This window comes from Sinocyclocheilus grahami, unplaced genomic scaffold, assembly GCF_001515645.1.
Source record: "Sinocyclocheilus grahami isolate Dianchi unplaced genomic scaffold, SAMN03320097.WGS_v1.1 scaffold250.1, whole genome shotgun sequence".
Taxonomy (NCBI): Eukaryota; Metazoa; Chordata; class Actinopteri; order Cypriniformes; family Cyprinidae; genus Sinocyclocheilus; species Sinocyclocheilus grahami.
In genome coordinates this window covers 1627106-1647016 of record NW_015505429.1, presented here as the reverse complement: position 1 = coordinate 1647016, position 19911 = coordinate 1627106, and the positions used below count along the sequence as shown (strand labels likewise).

Genomic DNA, 19911 nt, shown 5'->3' with positions numbered 1-19911 from the left:
TAATAATACTCACAAGCTGTTTAATGAAAATGCACATACTGGATACAGGAGGGCTCTCATTCCACTGATACAGGCCCCGGTGCTAATTTATTGCTTCATTTTCATGGCACAAAAACAGAAATACAAATTTCTGCCATGCAAACACCTACTACTGACAAGCTTATACAAAACAGGACAAAGCAGGTGCTTCACTAATACAGAGGAAATCACGCCATTAAGATGAACTTGCGGAAAAGTGAGACGATTAAAAAAACCAGAATACAAAATAATGGTCATAAAAAAGGACGACACAACACAGTGATAGATGGGCCAGAACACGTCCGATAACAACCCGCACTCACAGCAAGTAGTGCTTGAATAAATGAGAAACAACTGGAACAAACTAAACATACTGCATTCCCAGAATGCTGTGCAAATAATCTCCATCACCTCCTTCATCCGTCACGAACACATCCCTTCTGTGCATTTGCCAATATCAAAAACTTGACCAGTAGCTTCTCTCATCTGACCTCTCCATCCTCGCATCCTCCCTTCACGCTCTCTTCGATGAGACTTTATCATCAGTTGAGCTCAATGCCAGCAGCACGGTAAAGCCGATACTGTTACGATATGAGCCGGCAGCCGAAAAGTGACCGTGACAGATCAGATGATACGCTGCAAAGTGCAGGAAACCTCATCCTGTGCCATGAAGTCACATGACACATGATTATGACAGCATGCACGTCACACATCAGGAGTCGCGGTCATCTAATTATCACGTTCTTCCAACTAATAGCATTATTGGTCATGAGCGGGTGCTTTCAGACTGAAGTTGAATGATGAATGTGTGCACACTTGCAAATCAAGAGTCTAGAGGTGAGAAAAACCAATAAGGACACATTAACGTATCAAACAAACAAAACAAACCCCAAACAAACAAACTCCATCTATTCATACTAACTATAGCGTCAGCAATGATCTACTATGTACCACTGTGAACTAACATGTCAGTTTGGCATATATATATATATATTCACTTTCGTTACATCGTCCGTTAGATGCATATTACAGATGATATTTACATATGAATCAGGAAGAGTCCAGCTGGAGTAGCTTTTGTCAGTCCGATCAGATGATCCAAGTCTCATTACAAAAAACAAAAAGAGCACCAGCTTGATACAAGAGTCCTCTGATTTGTAACTGAAAAATCGCACTGGATAATTCGTCTCAATCAAGAAAAACACTGAAATATTTAAGCCTACATACAGAATAGTATAGATCTGTACAAGTATACATACACAGAACCCAAATCACACCCTCTGAGAGCATGAAGACCCCTATGAATAGGGCGAGGAGGAGTATGATGTGGGTGTTGAGATATGATGACCATCCGTGTGGTCTGAGGAAGAGTTTAGTGCTTGATGTCCATATATATATATATATATACACACACACACACATGTAGATGTGATACTCAACGCAGATGATTCTCAGTATGAGAAAGCTTGTCAATGTGGAAAAGAAAGACAAAAGTCTGAATATCAAACTCAAGGGAACTTCGTTCTTCCTGTAGGTGATTTTTTGGATGACGGAGGACACAGGTGTAGTGGTTGAGTGAGGAGGGACGGCGGTGCACGTTGATGGACTTCTGTCAGGATGGGCCTTTGAGATGGTGCAGGCCATGTCTGATTTAGATGGACTTGGATGAATCCTGCTTGCTGATGAGGACCTCCAGAAGCCGCAGTTTGGCTTTAATGCGCTTGTACTCCTTGTATTCGTCCATCATAGGCATGCGGTCTTCCTTCTGAACATTCCTGTGGGGGAAAGAAAAACACTGTGTTTGAGAACAATGCTGATATGAAGAAGGTAAAATGAAGCGAGCTCTTTGATTCTGGTTGGTTCAGCGTTTCATGCAACAAGCCGGCGTCAAGTTAATGCTTGTTCCACAGCAGATCAATGTCAGTTGTATAACAATGAACTGAACAGAATCTGGCGAAGTGTTTAGCAACTGTAACATTTGTCTGGTAGAGTGTCAGAGGAGGCTCTTATCACGCAGTGTCTGTTACCATGACTTGTGCAACATATCAACAAGAAAACTGCAACAACCTGTTAACAACAAAAACACGCAACGACAAGACAGTGTGTTAAAAGACATAGAAAACACTCCTGCTTTCTGGTTTACAATGCTGCTGGGATTTGTTTCAAGTCAAAACAATACAAGCAAAATGTCTTCAATCTGAATATTTTTTCAATATTGGTCAGTAAAAACAGTAATATTGCCAATTATCCTTCAGAAATCATTCTAATATGCTGATTTACTGCTCAAGAAACATTTATTATGTTTGATGCTAAAAACAAATGTTCCGTTTCATATTTTTGTGGAAACTGATACATTTTTTCCAGGTTTTTTAATGAATAGAAAGCTGAAAAGAACATAATTTACTTGAAATATGAATCTTTGTAACATTATAAATGTGTTGTATTAATCAATTTGAATAAAGGTATTAATTTCTTTATACGATTTGCTACTTAATTATTATCAGTGCTGGGAACAGTTGTGCTGATAAATATTTTTTGGAACCTGTGATACTTTTTTCAGGATTCTTCGATGAGTAAAAAGTCAAAAAGAACAGCATGTATTCAAAATAGAAAACTTTTCTAACAATACAAATCTTTACTATCACTTTTGACCAATTTAACACATCCTTGCTGAATAAAAGCATTCATTTCTTTCAAAAAAAAAAAAGTACCTTAAACTGTTGAACGTTCATATATATTAAAGGATTTCTATTTTGAATAAATGCTGTTCTTTTTAACTTTTTAACAAAGCATCCTGAAAAAGTATCACAGGTTCCAAAAAATATTAAGCAGCAAAAACCAACACTGATAATAAATCAGCATATGAGAATGATTTCTGAAGGATCATGTGACACTGAAGACTGGAGAAATGATGCTGAAAATACAGTTTGCACCACAGGAATAAACTGTATTTTAAATTTCTTTTCTGTATCTATCTATCATAATCTTTGGGCTTCATTTCTATAGTAATTCATCTAATTACATCTAAAAAAAGGCACTAGTAGAAAAGTACAATACAGACAAGAATAAGAGGGCGAAGCTTAGCAGGACAATTCTGCTCTTTGGAACAAGTACCTCATGTTCCCTGCTTGAAAACATCATACATTTCTACTGGTTTATCAATTCAGGTGGTATATGGCCCTCCGCTGACTCCCGGCTAGTGTGTTTGATCCTGTATGTTCGCCCCCTCTGAGCGTTCGGATGAAATGAGCGTGGGAGGGCCTACCTGCCATTCTGTTGGTAGAACTCATCTTCAAACTCTCTGATGGTCCTCCTCAGTTTCTTCTTCTCCGCTCTGGCCTTCCATAGCTGTTCCAGGAGCTCGGGCCTGTGGGATACAAGTGGTGTTAAACTGCTGGTTTCCACATATGGAGCTGTAACTCTCCGGATGCTATAGCAACAGAAAACTGTACTCAAAACACTCCCAAGCGGGATACAACCTTTGAATGGCTCTGAGGTTAATTCGGGTCGGTAAAAGTTAGAAACAAGGTGACATGGATCTCGGCGGCACCCGATACAGTACACTAGACTTAGATCTGGCTGCTAGTACAGTTGTTTTCCTTCATACAGGATTACGGCTTGATCCAGCTCGAGACTTTCAGGCCACTGACTCCTGCAGATTTCCTGGTCTCTGCCAAGCTCTATTAATAGACCTCATATGATGAGAGCATGAGCCGATTGCTGCTCCTACCTGATAAACCGCGGGACTACGTGCGTAGACGTGCATGCACATAAATCAAGGTGTAGAAATCGAGGTCTCTGCTAATGTAGGTTACACTGTAATCCCAAAACCTGCTGGGTAATTCCAGACTGAGGCCTTCAACATTGCTTCAGATTTTTAAGGAATAGTTCACCCAAGAATGCAAATTTTCTGATAATATTTTTATTTACCCTCAGGCCATCCAAGATGTAGATTTGTTTGTTTCTTCATCAGATTTGGAGAAATGTAGCATTGCATCACTTGCTCAGCAATGGATGCTCTGCAGTGAATGGGTGCCGTCAGAATGAGAGTCCAAACAGCTGATAAAAGCATCACAGTAATCCATTCCCTGTTGTCCTCTCACATCAAAATCCACCTACATATTTGTTTTGAATTGTTTTCACTTGTAAACGGTGCTTGATCTGCACATATTTCTCTCCAGATTCAGACCAGATGACTTTTTCACCGGAGAAAGCAGTATTATGGGTAGAGGACTTGTATTTATGCCAGAAACAATAGTTTGAAGTTAAAAACATCACTTGTCAGCTTGTTACTTGACCAGATGTTAACTGATAGACTGGAGTGGTGTGGATTATTGTGATGTTTTTATCAGCTGTTTGGACTCTCATTCTGACGGCACCCATTCACTGCAGAGCATCCATTGCTGAACAAGTGATGTAACGCTACATTTCACCCAAATCAGTTACGATGAACTCATCTTGAGGTAGAGCGGCACGATTCTGGATAAATTGAGAATCACAATTTTTTTTTTGTCTCAAATAGAGATCACGATTCTCCCACGATTCTGAACTAAACAAAATAATGTGTGAAAAAATATTAATTGCTGCAGTCTGTTTAATTAATTTGAATGAATTGTTTAACATTTTAATATATAATATATATATTTAAAATATAATATATTATTTAATGCACCAATTTTTTATATTACAATTATGAAATGATTCAATGACTCACTCATAAATACTTCACTTGTTTCATTACTGGATGAATCAGCGTGTTTGAACGAATCTCTTGAATGAATGATTCGATGACAAACACATTTTTTAACAGTGACTTGCTGACTTTCATCCCAGTATTTCTATCATAACATGAATGACTGCAAGACAGAAATAATTCTGTGTAGTTGAAAAGAAGCTGCTAAACATGGTAAATGTCTGCTCTCTGTGTCAGCGGCAGTGCGACCACAGATTTGAATGTTCTGGTATGACTCTTTCAAAGGTTTAACAGACACAGGTCGAATTGTTATCATTTAGAAATTAGATCATGTGGGTGTCGATCTGAATCGAGAAATGGCGATCTTTTTAACGATTAATCGTGCAGCTCTATCTTGAGGGGGAGGAAACTTTCATATTTTGCTGAACTATTCCTTTAAATCCACATGAAACAGCATTCCCATTTGACCTCCGTTAGTAAGAAAGTAGTATCAATTTAGATTTTCTGGTCCACACTCACATTGAGGAGGCGTTGGAACTGGACAGACGCAGATCGAGATTGAGCTTCCCAGAGCTGAGGATGTTCTCCTGAGTGGGCTGCTGGGAGCTGGGCTGGGCTACTGGGTCCATGATGATTTCTGAGCCCTCGCTCTGCATCTCTACATTTTCCTGCTGGCCCCTGCCCTCCTCCTCCTCCTCTTCTTCGATCTCACCACAGAAGTGGGCAGTTTCGCCCTCGATGATGGGTTGTAACATCTGATTGCGCCGTTTGCTGGAGGGAGAAGCCTGTGCGAGAGAGGAGAGTCTGGTTATTCTGCTTCCTCTGTGCTAAACGTCTAGCCAGCGTACCATACGATCCTAAAACAACACTAGATCCGATTTCAGCTCTAGAAAGCAGTGTCAGCTTTCATTTAACAATCCTATCATATTTCAATATCATTCTTAGAATATGCATTAATTATAAACTCCAGACTTGGTTTCAGATTGCAAAAATGAATTATGTATTATTCATAACACCAAATATCCAAAAGGCTAATGTGGGTGTGGAAAAAAGAGGAACAGGGTGTCTTACTATGATAGGGGTGATGCTGACACGGGTGAGCATCTGCTTGACCAGCCGATATCTGTCATACAAGGGTTTCACAATCAAGCGCTCCTCTCGGGTCACCTGCAGGAGGACACTTTTGTAAGAGAACTGCATACACAAGGAAGTTTGTGTGTGAGTGTGTGTGTGTGAGTGTGAGAGAGAGAGACACCTACTGGGCGCCCATGAAGTCCCTCATAGTACAGAAGATTCTTCTGCAGTACTGTTTTCTCACTGGCAAGCTGCTCCTTGGTCATTTTCTGTATAAAGCAACAAATTAAACTCTCAAATTAAATGTTACGGCTGGATAAACTACATGATATCCGAACCGATTTAAAATACTAGCCATCAAAAAAAGCTTGCGTTAAATGGTGATAGAGAAAATCTGGGCAACATGCACTGAACGGCTGATGACAACAATAACAGACGTTTAGGTTGTTTTGAACACAACAAACCCATGCAGAAATACACTGCTGTTCAAAAGGATCAGTAGGATTTTTAATGCTTTTTAAAGAAGTCTCTTATGCTCATCAAGGCTGCATTTATTTGATCAAAAATACAGAAAAAAAGTTATATTTTGAAATTTAATTACAATGTAAAATGTTTTCTGTTTTTAATATACATTAATATATTTGAATAAATGCTTTTCTTTTCAACTTTTTATTCATCAAAGAATTCTGAAAAAAAATATCACAGGTTCCCAAAAAATATTAAGCAGCACAACTGTTTCCAACATTGATAATAATAATAAATCAGCATTTTAGAATGATTTCTGAGTAATGGCTGATGAAAATTCAGCTTTGCATCACAGGAACAAATAGTTTTAAATAGAAAACTATTATTTTAAATTGCAATAATATTTCACAATATTACCGTTTTTTTTCTGTATTTGTGATCAGATAAAAGCAGCCGTGATGAGCATGAGAGACTTCTTTATAAAACATAAAAAATCTCACTGATCGCAAACTTTTGAACGGCACATGATGAATGAAAACAATGTGTTCTGAAATCAGCCTAAATAATTACACATTTGATATCCTTGAACTGCATGGAATCATAGTCTGAGGCTAAAAAAAAAAGTCTGTGCTCATTACACACTCTTCGATTTTCTGTGAAATTTGCCAACACCGGCAGCCCAAAATCTGAAGACTAGCTCTGACTTTCCACAACTAGCGTTGACTCATCCAGACTGTAAATCAGGGCAAACATCTGTGCAAAAGTCATGGAATGGAATGTAGATGTTACAAATCTAACTTTCTGAGAACTTTTTAGATGAATTCGAAATACATCAAAGCTGCTGATTAAAGGGATAGTTCACCCAAAAATCTTACCCAGAAATCCAAAAATCTAAGAGCTCTCTGGAAAGTCTCTGGGTGAACTAACCCTTTAAAGTTTAAGAAGCTGGAACTCACTCTGACGTCCTCTGGCCAGTCGTCCTCTGCTCTTTTGGTTTGGATGCAGTGCTGAATGAGCTCCAGCGTCTCTTCTCTTGTGGGCCGGTGACCCCGTGCCTCACTCTCCGCGGGGTCCTCGTGAGCCGACTGATCCAGTGTGGATCCAAAGCTCTTGGGCAGAGTGTTACTGCGTGGACGTGTCTGCGGAGTCAGCTCACTCTCAGCCTTGTGTTTGGCATCTGGGTGAGAGAGACAAAAAGAAAGACCGAATTAGGAGGCCAAGAGGTTTGCCGGGAGCATTTAGGATGGAGTTGACCACACTAACTAGGGCTGCACGATTAATCGAATGCGATTGTCATGTGCATCTCATCAGCCTCCAAACTCACTTCATAACGTCAGTCGAGTGTTTGAAATAAATCCTTCTGTGAGATGTGGCTTCTTACATAGAATAAGGCACGCAACAAATTTCATAGTATTCTAAGCAGTGATAAAGGCATTGCATTATTTTATACTTTATTATAATGAAAATTATAATAATAATTATAAGAACTCAGATAAATCAGATATTGTCATAGTCCTGTGTTTATTAGTCACGCTGAATCAATGAAAGCCGTTAAATCTTCTGTTTATTTAGCTACCACTACAGGGATTTCCTGGATTTCTTCTGCGGGGCATATTTGGAGTTTCAGCGCGAGAGCGCCCTCTGGCCTTCGGATGGAGATTTACTACTGATCACAGAACTGTGCTTCACAGCCAAGATGCGCATGACAATCGCAGCATCTGCCTAATCGCGATTGCGATTTCATTGCGATTTATCGCGCAGTCCTAACACTAACTGAAAGAAATACAAGGTCAGTGATTGACCTCACTCAGCATCACCACAAACTACGAAAAATTCCATCAGTAGTGCACTGACAACCTCACAAAGTACACTATCAGAGGGCCAAAGAAGCATTTTGGAAACACAGGCTCGGCGACTGAGAACAGCCTGTGAGCCCTTGAACCTGATATGAAATTCCTCATAAACATACACTTTAGATGATTAAAGAAGCTGAGACACGTGGCTGAGAGCGTCCCGTAGGGGGAAAGCGTCTGCGAGACCGTGGTCAGAGAAATTTAGAGAGAGAGGAGAGCAAAGAGTGTCAAACTCAAGTCTACTTACTGCTGCTTAAGAGTACTTACAGAAGTGGGGCGCCTGTTTAGAGGCATTGAGGGGGCGTGACAGTGTAAAATGGGGTGTGTTCGGGACGGAGGAAGAGGACGAGTGGCGTCTGTATGACTGAAGCACGGCCTGGTGCCTCAGGGAACCTTTGGGTAAGAGGTGCTGTCGTCCTGCCGATGCGGGCCATCCGAGTAGATTTAGTTAAAAAGAAAGAGAGACTTTATACGACAGTGCACCTCTGATGGGGGGCATCAAATGGAAATGGATGATGGGAAGTGTGGGGGGCCAAACACAGTGAGCGGAGGACTCTCCGGTAGAGTATGAGGGTGGTCCCATGAGAGAGAGCCCCAGAGCCTCTACAGACATGCAGTGTAAGGTGCACTTCTCCCACAGAGGACAGGGGAGCAGGCCTGGACCAAGACCGCCCAATAACATATGACACTGACTATCAGAAACTCCACACCCATATCACTCCCCCGGCCCACACAGCCACTCTTACCTTTGAGCTGCTTGCGGATTTTGGTCAGATCAGTCATCCACTTCAGCACCTTTGGATCAGCTGCCTTTTCAGCGTGAGACGGCTGCAAGCGAAGCACAAATATCAATTTAACTGATGATTTCTGAAATTATTAATGCATGTGCTGCAGCTCAGAAGATTTAGAACAGTACGATTTTTAAAATGTTTTTTTTAAGTAGCCTCTTCTGCTTATCAAGGCTGCATTTATTTGATCTAAAATACAGTAAAAAATATTGTGAAATATTTTTGCAATTGAAAAGAACTGTTTTCTATTTGAATACATGTTAAAATGCAATTCATTCTTTTGATGCAAAGCTGAATTTTCAGCATCATTACTCCAGTCTTCAGTGTCACATGATCCTTCAGAAATCATTCTAATATGCTAATTTGCTGCTCAAGAAACATCTATGATTATTATCAATGTTGAAAACAGTTGTGTAAAATTTTTTCTGCATTTTTTGATGAATAGAAAGTTCAAAAGAACAGCATTTATCTAAAATAGAAAGCTTTTGTAACATTATATACACTATTGTGTTTAAAAGTTTGGGGTCAGCAAGAAATGAATACCTTTATTCAGCTGGGATGCATTAAATTGACCAAAAGTAGCATTAAAGACTTCGTTACAAAAGCTTTCTATTTCAGCTAAATGCTGCTCTATTCATCAAATAATCCTGAGAAAAATTGTACACAACTGACTTTAACATTGATAATAATAATGAATGTTTCTTGAGCAGAAAATCAGCATATTAGAATGATTTCCGAAGGATCATGTGACACTGAAGACTGGAGTAATGATGCTGAAAATTCAGCTTTGATCACAGGAATAAATTAAATTTTAAAATATATTAAAATAGAAGAGAGTTATTTTAAATTGCAATAATATTTCACAATATTGCTGTATTTTAGATCGAATAAATGCAGCCTTGGTGAGCAGAAGAGATTACTTCAAAAACATTTACTTTTGTCCACTAGTGTATATCATTCTAACCTTGTAGTTTCTCTCTTTTTCAAACTGTTCCTCAAACTGCTTGATCTTCTTCTTGAGGTTCTGGAGTTTCTTGGTGAGCTGGTGGGAGACGTTGTCTCCCTTCAGACTGTCTTTGGAAGTGAGGGAAGCACGGCGAGGCCTGGGAGACGTGACAGGAGCGTGAGTTTGGCTGTCAGTGTATCGGAGTATTCATAAGTGTCTGTGGTCTCTCTGCTCACCTCCCGCAGGGCAAAGCTTTGGTGGAGGATGTAGCATCGTGGTCCTGCTGCAAGAACCGCTGACTGTGGCCAAAGTCCAGGAAGCGTCGGGCCAGCAGCGGCTGAGTATCGTCTTCTAGCGGCAGGGGCATCATGCGGCCCGCCAGCGGGGACAGCTGGGCCTCCCCTGACTCAGTCTCCTCTTTCCATGGCATGAACACTGGCACAGGGTCTGACAAAGACACACAGACACATGCACTGCCATTAAAAACAATATCATCAGCATAACTCAACACATCAATCGCATACACTTCCACACAGAGTTAGAAGTTCACAACACAACAGGCCTGGGTTGCTTTGTGCTATTTACCCAAAGTCTAAACGGATGCGCAGAAATCACAGCTACTCTGACACATAGTGAGCGAGCCATACAGCACATAAAAACCAAGACTTCCTCAGAACGCTTTGTGGAAATAGACGAGCACGGTGTTATTTGGCAAGTGACGATTCAGGGTAAGAGTGCACAGTTGAATGTCATCCACTCAGGCAAACATTCACACACATACATTCTGGAGCCAAAGTATTTAAAGAGCTGCCACATCAGCAATGACAGCAGCCATTGTTTATCGTGCTCGATGCAGGGAATCATGCTCGGAGCAGAAGTCACGTTGACCCGAGAGGGCAGAGAATGTACTGGACTGGGGCTTGCTATGGAAACTTAGCCGATCAAATGTGCACTGCCTAGATGTCTGACATGGTGGTTGATTAGGAGAAAGCTGATGCATTTGCTGATGGCAGATGGTAAATAGTGGGAGTCAGCAGGACCAACTGGGTGCATGTGAGGAGCCGATGGGTTAGTCAGTCTCAGGGGGCGAACTCAAACTGAAGGCGTTTTCACACTAGAGATTTGACGTTAGAACTGAATTTGGTTGGCGTGAATGCTAGACTCTGTAAAACGTTACAGTTATAGTTATTGTTGGAGCTGGTCATTTGTATGAAAGCAATCCATCTGCAGAAGTAAACTGCTTTTGTACAAGCACACTTAATGTAATTTGTCTACTATAAGATCATTTATTTCTACATGGAATCCGAGCCCACAGAACTCCACACAGAAAATTCTGCAAATTGTCAGAGCTTTGGGAACATCGATTCACAACATTCCTCATAGTCATGTATGTATATTAAATATTTTGGATTATTTAATACATTAAATTTAATACTCTGATTTCCGTTCAACATGCATTTCCACATTTAAATCCCTTCTGCAAAATTCCAGTTTTTCCCTTAAAATCAAGGTGGAAAAATACAAAAAAGGCCCAATAGTTTCCATTTGGACCTCTTTAATGCTACTTGTCCTGGAAGAAATCACCTCTGGCAAGCAACAAGAGCATCCACACATGTCGTTCTGGGTGCAGTTTTGGTAGAAAAACAATAATGGCAAGCTTTACATTTTTAGTGTCTATTCACAATGTAACTCTGTGGTAGATGTTGACAGTGTACTGTGGTTTGCATTCAGAATAAGGCAGCATGAGAAGGTGGCTGTGTGGGAAAAGGAAAGGGAAGGGGCGGAGCCAAACTCGGGTTCGAAACGAGTGAAAACAGCTTGAGAGCAGCAGCGGGCGATGGACGAGCTGGGGCGAGGGCTGTGGAGATGCGACTTACCGCTCCCTTCTCCCTGCAGGTGCATACATGTGAAGTCAATGGGTGGGAAATTGATGGGGCATGATGCTGACCAGACATGGGCGGAGAGAGAGAGATAGCACAGAAGAGTGCAGTGAGCTATGAGCCTCACACACACACACACACACACACACAAACAGACACATAATGCTGTGGATCTATGGCTGAAATACAAATAAATAACATAGTCATAACTAGCATTCACTCAAGACCACATGAACCATATTTATGATTCACATACATCTACATATACATGAGAAAGCAGAACTGTGTATGTTGGTGGTTTATCAATAATAACGGTTTACTTTCCGTATTTATAGCTCTGTGATCCATTAAATTCATCTTTCTCGAGTTTTAAATTCAAGGGCACTGTTAACATTCAGCCAGCCATGTGAGCTTAAAGGTGAAGTGTGTGTTTTCTTCACCACAATCTGTACCAAATTGAACTTTCAAAAATAATGACTGATTTCAAAAAGTTTCCCCACTTCCACTGGTCAGCTACACAGATGCTGCCCTTAGCTTACGCAACTGGTTAACGTTGAATTTTTAAAAAAATCAAGATAACAATATTAGTGTTCTTTCATATTATTTCAAGGATAGGAAACTGCTTAAATGTTTATTTTAAAAATAATGACTGATTTCAAAAAGTTTCCCCACTTCCACTGGTCAGTTACACAGATGCTGCCCTTAGCTTACGCAACTGGTTAACGTTGAATTTTTAAAAAAATCAAGATAACAATATTAGTGTTCTTTCATATTATTTCAAGGATAGGAAACTGCTTAAATGTTTATTTTAATTTTTTTTTCTCTTCACATTAGCAGTTAATACAGTGCAACTTATCTTTTATAGAGAAATAACAGAAATAGTTACCTTCTTGTTCACTGTCTGAGAAAATGCTTCTGGTCAAAGAATGAGGGCCGCTGTCTGGCTCTGTCGACTCATTATTAGCATTCAGGTCACAGCTTCCGGGCTCCTGCGAATCATTGAAGAGCTTTGATTAGACGCTTCAGTATAGAAAAACAGACCGAATCCTGGTGCTATTCAAAAATACTCACATGGGTGATAACATCAGCCTGGTCCATCTGCTCATAGTCTGGGTAGTTCTCCAGTCTGTGTGAAGATGGAAACAAATGACTATGAACTCCACAGTGAGGTGATGACAACTGTGTGATCTGTTCCCTTCACGCATGTCAGTTACAGAGCTCTTTAAATGTCTTGCTTGGAAAAAACCTAGTTATATTTAGTCTATTAATAAGGGCGTAAAACAAGCAAAGAGAATTCAGGCAGGATGGCAAAAGTTTAAGCGTATTGAAACTTTACAAGTCACACCCACACATACTATACAAGCTAACAGACTGTGACTCTGGAATCTAGGACGCTAGCTTAACCGATGCAAGGTGTAACAGGCTTACAAATGTTTTTACAAGAACACAATTTGAAGTTTACAAGGAATTTCTAGCTAGAGATTTCTATTATTATTATTTTCCATTAAAGGAACAGAACAATTTTGTATGTTCCTTGTAAAATGTTATTTTTGGTAGCTTTCAAAATCAGTCCAGAAATATACTCCACGTGAGTACACAAACACAGACATGAATGCCTGGCCACTGCATTGAAGGAGGGACTTTGTAGAAAACGAAGCGTTTGAGAGAGGCGGGGCATAGAGGACCTACAATAATGTACAGTATTTGAAAAATAATGTGTTTTTTGAACATTAAAGCATGTCAACATATTCTGTTACACCAAATAATGATCTTTAAAAAAAGCATCATATGACCCCTTTAGCTAGTTGCTTATTATCATACCTATTATTAACATAGTGGCTGTTTATTAGTACGTATAAAGCACATATTTTGCATGACTATATTCTACAGCCCTAATCCTACCCAATACCTAAACTTAACAACTACCTTACTAACTATTAATAAGCAGCAAATTAGGAGTTTATTGAGGCAAAAGTCATAGTTTATGAGAATTGGACTTTAAAATAAAGTGTGACTGTAATTGTTTATGACCCTACAATGCATGCTTTTTAAATGCAACAACGTGATATTGAAAGTAGCTAGAAGCATTTGCATTCATGTAGGCCTAAAGATGATTTTTCGTAGTAGTAGTATATTTTATTTAATGCCATGTCAGCATCTTAGGCTATTTTCATGGCAAAAACCGTTACAAAAATGGTTAAAAAAAAGAATAACAAATACAATAAAAACCAGCAAACAAACAAACACAAGTTATATTACACAAGAGTTTTTACATTATCATATGATGGCAAAATTATACTAAATAACTCTTTAAGTGAGTTCACTTTATTAAAGAGTTTTCTACATACATTAAAAGCTAGACTGTCCAATAAAATATGTCTGACAGAAAGGGGAATCTTGCAGAACATGCATCGAGCAGGGTCTTCACCTTTAAGCAAAAATGCATGAGTCGGTCTTGTATGACCTATGCAACAACTGGTAAATACCACTTGATAAAATCTAGTTTTAAAAGAGATTAAAAATCTGTTTGAAATTTCCGGATGCATTTCATGTAATTTATTATTTGTACATGTATCCCACTCTTCTTGCCACTCATTTCATATATAACGATTAATAATAGGCCTGATCTCTGAGGGAGGAATTTGACATATGTTTACATCTTGATTAAAAGAGAAATCTGCATGAGGAAATTATGAGTGGCACAATTCCAGATGCATGGATTACTATTGAAATGAGTGGATTTCGCCTCCAAAAAATGTGCAAACTCTTCATTGTGATCGCATATCAACGCTTTCAATCTAACCTTTCTGTGTTGAGATTCTCAGCATCTATGAGAGTCTCCGTGTCAAGGTCCATCCCAGAACTTTCTTCCGTGACAGGGCTGCTGAGTTGAGAGCCTTGAGATTCCTGCGGGGAAAAGGAGAGTAATTACCACTGACTGTACTGACAGGTTTACAAGTGAAAAAGATAATACATTTTGGCATTGCACTGGAGATAATCCACAATGCCAAATGTTCTAAACACTCAAAAACATCAAGGCCTTGTGTGTGTTTACTGATGACGGCGTCTCAAGGTCGGGAGCTGATAACATTGAGGAATGGGGTGGCTCTCTGAGGGAGGGAGTGTTTGCATTGAGCAGGTGGCGCTGTCATTCCTCAGGGATGGCTATTAAAAGAAGGTGACCCAGTTCATATGTTCCTAACCTGTGGCCAGGCCACAAGAACTTTATGCACGTGCGTGTGGAGGGAAGAGAAGCCTCCCAAAGAGACTGTTAATCAGCGAGCCAGGACCCCAGACACGCTCGTCATTTTATTACACCTCACAGTCAAGAGATGCAAACCTTTATCATCAGCTCTGGTGACGGTTCTTCAGAACCAGCTTCATCTCATTACTTAATTAGCTACTTGAGGAAAGTGCTTTATCTGAAATGTTTCGTTCGCTCTGGCATGGTGTTAAACGGGGGAAGAGCGCTTGTGGCCGCTGAGAACAGATGATGGTCTGTTTATCTGACAGGAAGGCCCTTGTTTCTAACTCTGCTGAGGAGGAGGTATTACAGACCTTGCTGATAGCATAGAGACTAAATATGTTCAAGGACTACAGAAATGATCTAATGCAGTGGTTCTTTACCTTTCTGACTCCACTGTCCACAGCAATATTCAAAGCCCCCCTAGCCCTATTTTTTTTTTTTGAAAACGTAATCTATGTGCATTCTAAAATAATTTGAATTTAAATAATTACATTTCAGGATTCCAGAAATGTTCTTCAGGGAGCAATACTCTTTTGAACGAATTAATCTACATGACTCTTCCAGTCGTTTGTGTTTTTCAGAATAAGGACTAAGGATACAGATTTATTTATTTTTTCCTACTTGCAATTTCTATCCAATAAAATATTTCAGAGCTTAGCATAACTAGTAAGTATGTGCATTCATTAAAAATGCACATGGCTTAAATTTTTTTTTTTTTTTTTTTTAAGATTTTATTAATTTGCATGACTTTTACATGTCTATAACACTTTAAAAATTCAGCTGCATTATATATTCAAGGTTTTCCTAGGCTGTGAGAATTCTGGTTCTCCAAAGCAAACAAAAAGGTGCAGAGGGGGTGAATTTTAATTAAAAAAAAAATTATGTTCAGTTGATTTTAGCTTCAGCTAGGTTGAGAATCACTGGACTAATCGCTGTTCCTCTGGCTTTCTTAGTTCTGTCGTATCAAATAAATAAAATCCAGACAAGCTTAACCCTCTATTTGCTTACCTCGCTATTCTCTGATGGTAGGCCCTCCTCTGTAACCTCCGGGAGAGTCTCAGTCTCTGCCTCAGATTCAGACTGCACATCTTCATGCTCCTCAGGCCCTGCTGTCTTCTGAGCAGGGCTGTTTCTGTGGAGGAAAATACATATAGATTCACATTTCCACCAAACATTAACGTTCAAACTTCAGCTACAAGCAAATAAACACCAGGTTCAGCATCGACAGATGTGCTGTGTGTATTGTCAAACTCACCCCTGAAAGGGCTGGGAGTCCAACACCTGACTCTCATAGCTGCCGAGCTCCTTGTCAATAGATGTCTGTAAGTCTAACAAGTGCTGTTCCACTGCAGCACGGATGCTCCTCTGGATTATACTGCAAATAAACACATTCAAGGCGTCTGACACAACTATATATAAAAAAAAATATTCCTATTGAGGCCAGAACACACAGTATCCATATTTATCACAGTTCAACCTTTTTAACAAGGTCAGCCAAAGAGTTTTCAGCGCAAGCTCAAAGTTCTAACAAATAACCATTCTGAGTATCACAGATTCTTGTGTCTGAAAATAGAAGTGTTTTGAGAGCACTAGACCTTCAGTATTACAACATCCAAGTCTCTGATGTGTCCTGCACTGAGGTTCTGGCTATGTTGAAGTCATAAGAACAATGGACCCTCAGCATGCCTAACTAACCAACCTCCACGTGCCCATCTGGGCCAAAAGGCTCATTGAGTCACGCCGCCTCTGTGTTCACCAAAATTCCAGCAATAGATCATTAGAGGATGGTGTTGTTTGTGCTGTGCACCTAAGTGCAGCAGAATTTCATGGCCAGATGCACTAGTTTTGCCTGAAGCCGCTGTTCGGTTACAGATACTTTAATGCATTTTCTGGTCCGAGGCCATTTCAAAATTGGATAATATTCTTCCTGCTGCCACAATACGCTGCTGATTGTCAAGGCTTCAGCTGAAAAGCCATTTGCTAGTAGGAAACTAAAAGCTGAATGTCATTTTTTCACCGTTCTTTATGTAATGTTTAGAGCTGAATGTTCTTCAGTGAGCCATACTCTTTTAAACCAATTAATCTACATGCCTCTTCCAGTTGTTTGTGTTTTACAGGATAAGGACTAAGGATGCAGATTTCATTTTTTCTTACTTGCAATTTCTACGCAATAAAACCTTTTCACGTCTAGAAATCACACTTTTAAAATAAGGCTACATGATATATTCAAGTTTTCCAAGGCTTTGAGAATTTTGGTTCCTCAAAGCAAACAAAAAGTTTTTGACGTCAGATCGTCAAATGATTTCCTGATTTCTAGGATGTGAGCATTTATAAAAAGAAACGAACATCGAATCGGACCAAAAACATTTTCAGTTGTTTTTCTGGTCTAATAGCTGTTCCTCTAGTTTTCTTAGTTCTGTCGTATCAAATAAATAAAATACAGACAAGCTTAACCCTCTATTTGCAGGTGGGTTTCTTTCATTATGAACACAATTAGCGGAATGTCAGCAACATGGCAGAATTCCACTTTCAATTCTAAGTCACAAAGTCCAGACGGTCTCTCTGTCGGCAAGACGGCATGCCCTAGTTATCTGCTTTTAAGACCATAATCACATTTGTTCAGCTACATTTTGCCTTCTGTCCACCTAAAAGGTCTGTTTATTGCATACTGTGGCCGTTTGAGTCAACAAATCTGATTTAGACCAGAGGATAATTGCATATGGTCCAAATTAACGTCAGAGAAATGAACTTCAAATGGACCTATTGGTTAAAGAAAGATCTTGCATGCTGTTCATGTCAATATTAAACAAACAAGACTCAGAGCAAACCATATGGTTCTAGATGAGACTTCTAAGAATAAAACGTATGAATTATTTACACATACATATGGGACCCTGGACCACAAAACCAGTCATAAGGGTCAATTTTTTTAAATTGAGATTTATACGTCATCTGAAAGCTGAATAAATAAGCTTTCCATTGATGTATGGTTTGTTATGATAGGACAATCTGGAATCTGAGGGTGCAAAAAAATCAAAATATTGAGAAAATCACCTTTAAAGTTGTCCAAATTAAGTTCTTAGCAATGCATATTACTAATCAAAAATTAAGGTTTAATATATTTACGGTAGGAAACTTACAAAATATCTTCATGGAACATGATCTTTACTTAATATCCTAATGATTTTTGGCATAAAAGAAAAATCTATAATTTTGACCCATACAATGTATTTTTGGCTATTGCTACAAATATACCTGTGCTACTTAATACTGGTTTTGTGCTCCAGGGTCACATATATGGTTGCCATTAAACTGTTTTAAAAAAAGAAGTAGACACTTACTCGGCAGATCCTGGAAGAATGCTGATGGAAGAAATGTGTGAACTGGAAAGAGAGGAAACAAAAGGAAACATTAGGATGATTTTTATGATTTAACATAACTGTATGATTTTTCCTACCCAGCATCCTGATGCAATAATCTCTGTATGTGCCATCGGGGAAAATACATCTCATTTAGTGTACATTTCACAAGTCACGTACACTGTAGAAAAACATGGTTTTTCATTTCCTGTAAAGGTCACAGGAAACGTCAGAAGTGTCAGGAAGTGGGCATCGGAGACGAATTGGGGGCAGGGGGACTTTGCTGTCCCATAAACAAATTCAGACATGCTAGGAACGCTTGCTTAAATAACACTAGCTGCCTGCTACTTGTTAGCACCCGTGTCAGGTTCTGGGAAAGGAACAAATAAGGCCTTGACTGATACAGCAGGTGCTCACAGGCCGAGCCACATCAGCACACAAACACACACGCAAATGAGCGTGTACAGGAACAGGACAAGCGTGAGGTCCCGTGTCATTTGGCGGCAGCTGTGCGGTCTATGGTACAATGTCTTGACCCCTTAAGCTCTCTAGGCTGCTAGGAAGGCTTGTGTCCAACCCATGTGATCCCATGAAAAAGGAAAATCCTGACACCTGACACTTTCTAGAAACTACAGTCTAGTGCTAGGTCAGAGCGTCAAATGATTTCCTGATTTCTAGGATGTGAGCATTTATAAAAAGAAACGACCACCGAATCAGACCAGTTCACTTTTTTTGTTAAATCTCTCAGTTTTTCTGATTTTAAGATTTTTGAGATCTCTTTCCTCATTCATTAATTTGTAAAAAGCAACAACTTCATTTTAAAAGTATACCAAGTAGCTTTTTCCACTACACCCCCCCCCAAAAAATAATTAATATTTTAAATAAATTATAGTGTTCACTCACAACAAATAAGATATAATCACATAACCAGCTAATACTTCATTCTAATTCATGAAGAACCTTTAATATCCAATAAATCTTTGCATTCCACAAAAGGTTCTTTACGGTGGAAAAGGGTTCTTCAAAATGTACTTTACACTAAGAAAAAATTATAAATACTAAATAATACTAATTTCTTAGTGCTCATTTAAGCTTCTATGTTTCTCTGTACAATTATATGAGGCCACAAAGCCACAATAGAAAACTAAAAAACATATTTTTGAATGAATCACGACACATTGCATTTATCATCTCAGTTAACTTAATGCAGATCTATGGCACATTGAAATGGCATTGCCTATTTAAAAATAGCATTGCTATTAAAAGAGGAAGTGTCATGGAGAAAGCAAACGGCTGCTGGGACAACTGGACAAGAGAAGCACTTTTTGAAAAATGTGTTTTTTTTTGTGCTAGTCAACACTGAAAAGTGCATCGCTCGATATCGCAAATTTAAATAAAAAAATTAAAGAAATCATCAAAAAACAAATAAACAAATCATGAATTTGTATTATTTGCATCCTAATAAGATGCAAAATACCCATAAATTAATTTTCTGGTGTCTCTTTATGGTCTTGGCCTTTTTAGGGTTATGTAATGGAAAAAGTCGACATAAAACTGCCTTATGTGCAATTTAAATTTTTATACGCAA

The 19911-nt window shown here is 39.2% G+C and overlaps 1 protein-coding gene across 4 annotated transcripts in view; it reads right to left on the bottom strand.

Moving 5' to 3' along the window:
- fam13b (family with sequence similarity 13 member B) overlaps positions 1–19911 on the bottom strand; it is a 38147-nt gene continuing 18236 nt past the window's right edge. The window contains exons 7-24 of one of the 4 annotated variants that reach the window (XR_001610551.1): positions 18306–18347; positions 16220–16339; positions 15973–16096; positions 14521–14624; positions 12789–12843; positions 12604–12706; positions 11715–11780; positions 10074–10284; positions 9856–9994; positions 8850–8931; positions 8371–8520; positions 7207–7427; positions 5971–6054; positions 5783–5878; positions 5231–5496; positions 3284–3385; positions 1062–1793; positions 1–849 (exon numbers count right to left, since the gene is read on the bottom strand). Coding sequence is in view for 3 of the 4 variants with exons in the window: in XM_016289639.1 (XP_016145125.1) it covers positions 1670–1793; positions 3284–3385; positions 5231–5496; positions 5783–5878; positions 5971–6054; positions 7207–7427; positions 8371–8520; positions 8850–8931; positions 9856–9994; positions 10074–10284; positions 11715–11780; positions 12604–12706; positions 12789–12843; positions 14521–14624; positions 15973–16096; positions 16220–16339; positions 18306–18347 (2089 nt within the window). In the remaining variant the exon portion in view is untranslated. Of the gene's footprint in view, positions 1794–3283; positions 3386–5230; positions 5497–5782; positions 5879–5970; positions 6055–7206; positions 7428–8370; positions 8521–8849; positions 8932–9855; positions 9995–10073; positions 10285–11714; positions 11781–12603; positions 12707–12788; positions 12844–14520; positions 14625–15972; positions 16097–16219; positions 16340–18305; positions 18348–19911 lie in introns of all 4 variants that reach the window. The other 3 variants (XM_016289639.1, XM_016289641.1, XM_016289640.1) reach the window with 3 other exon arrangements.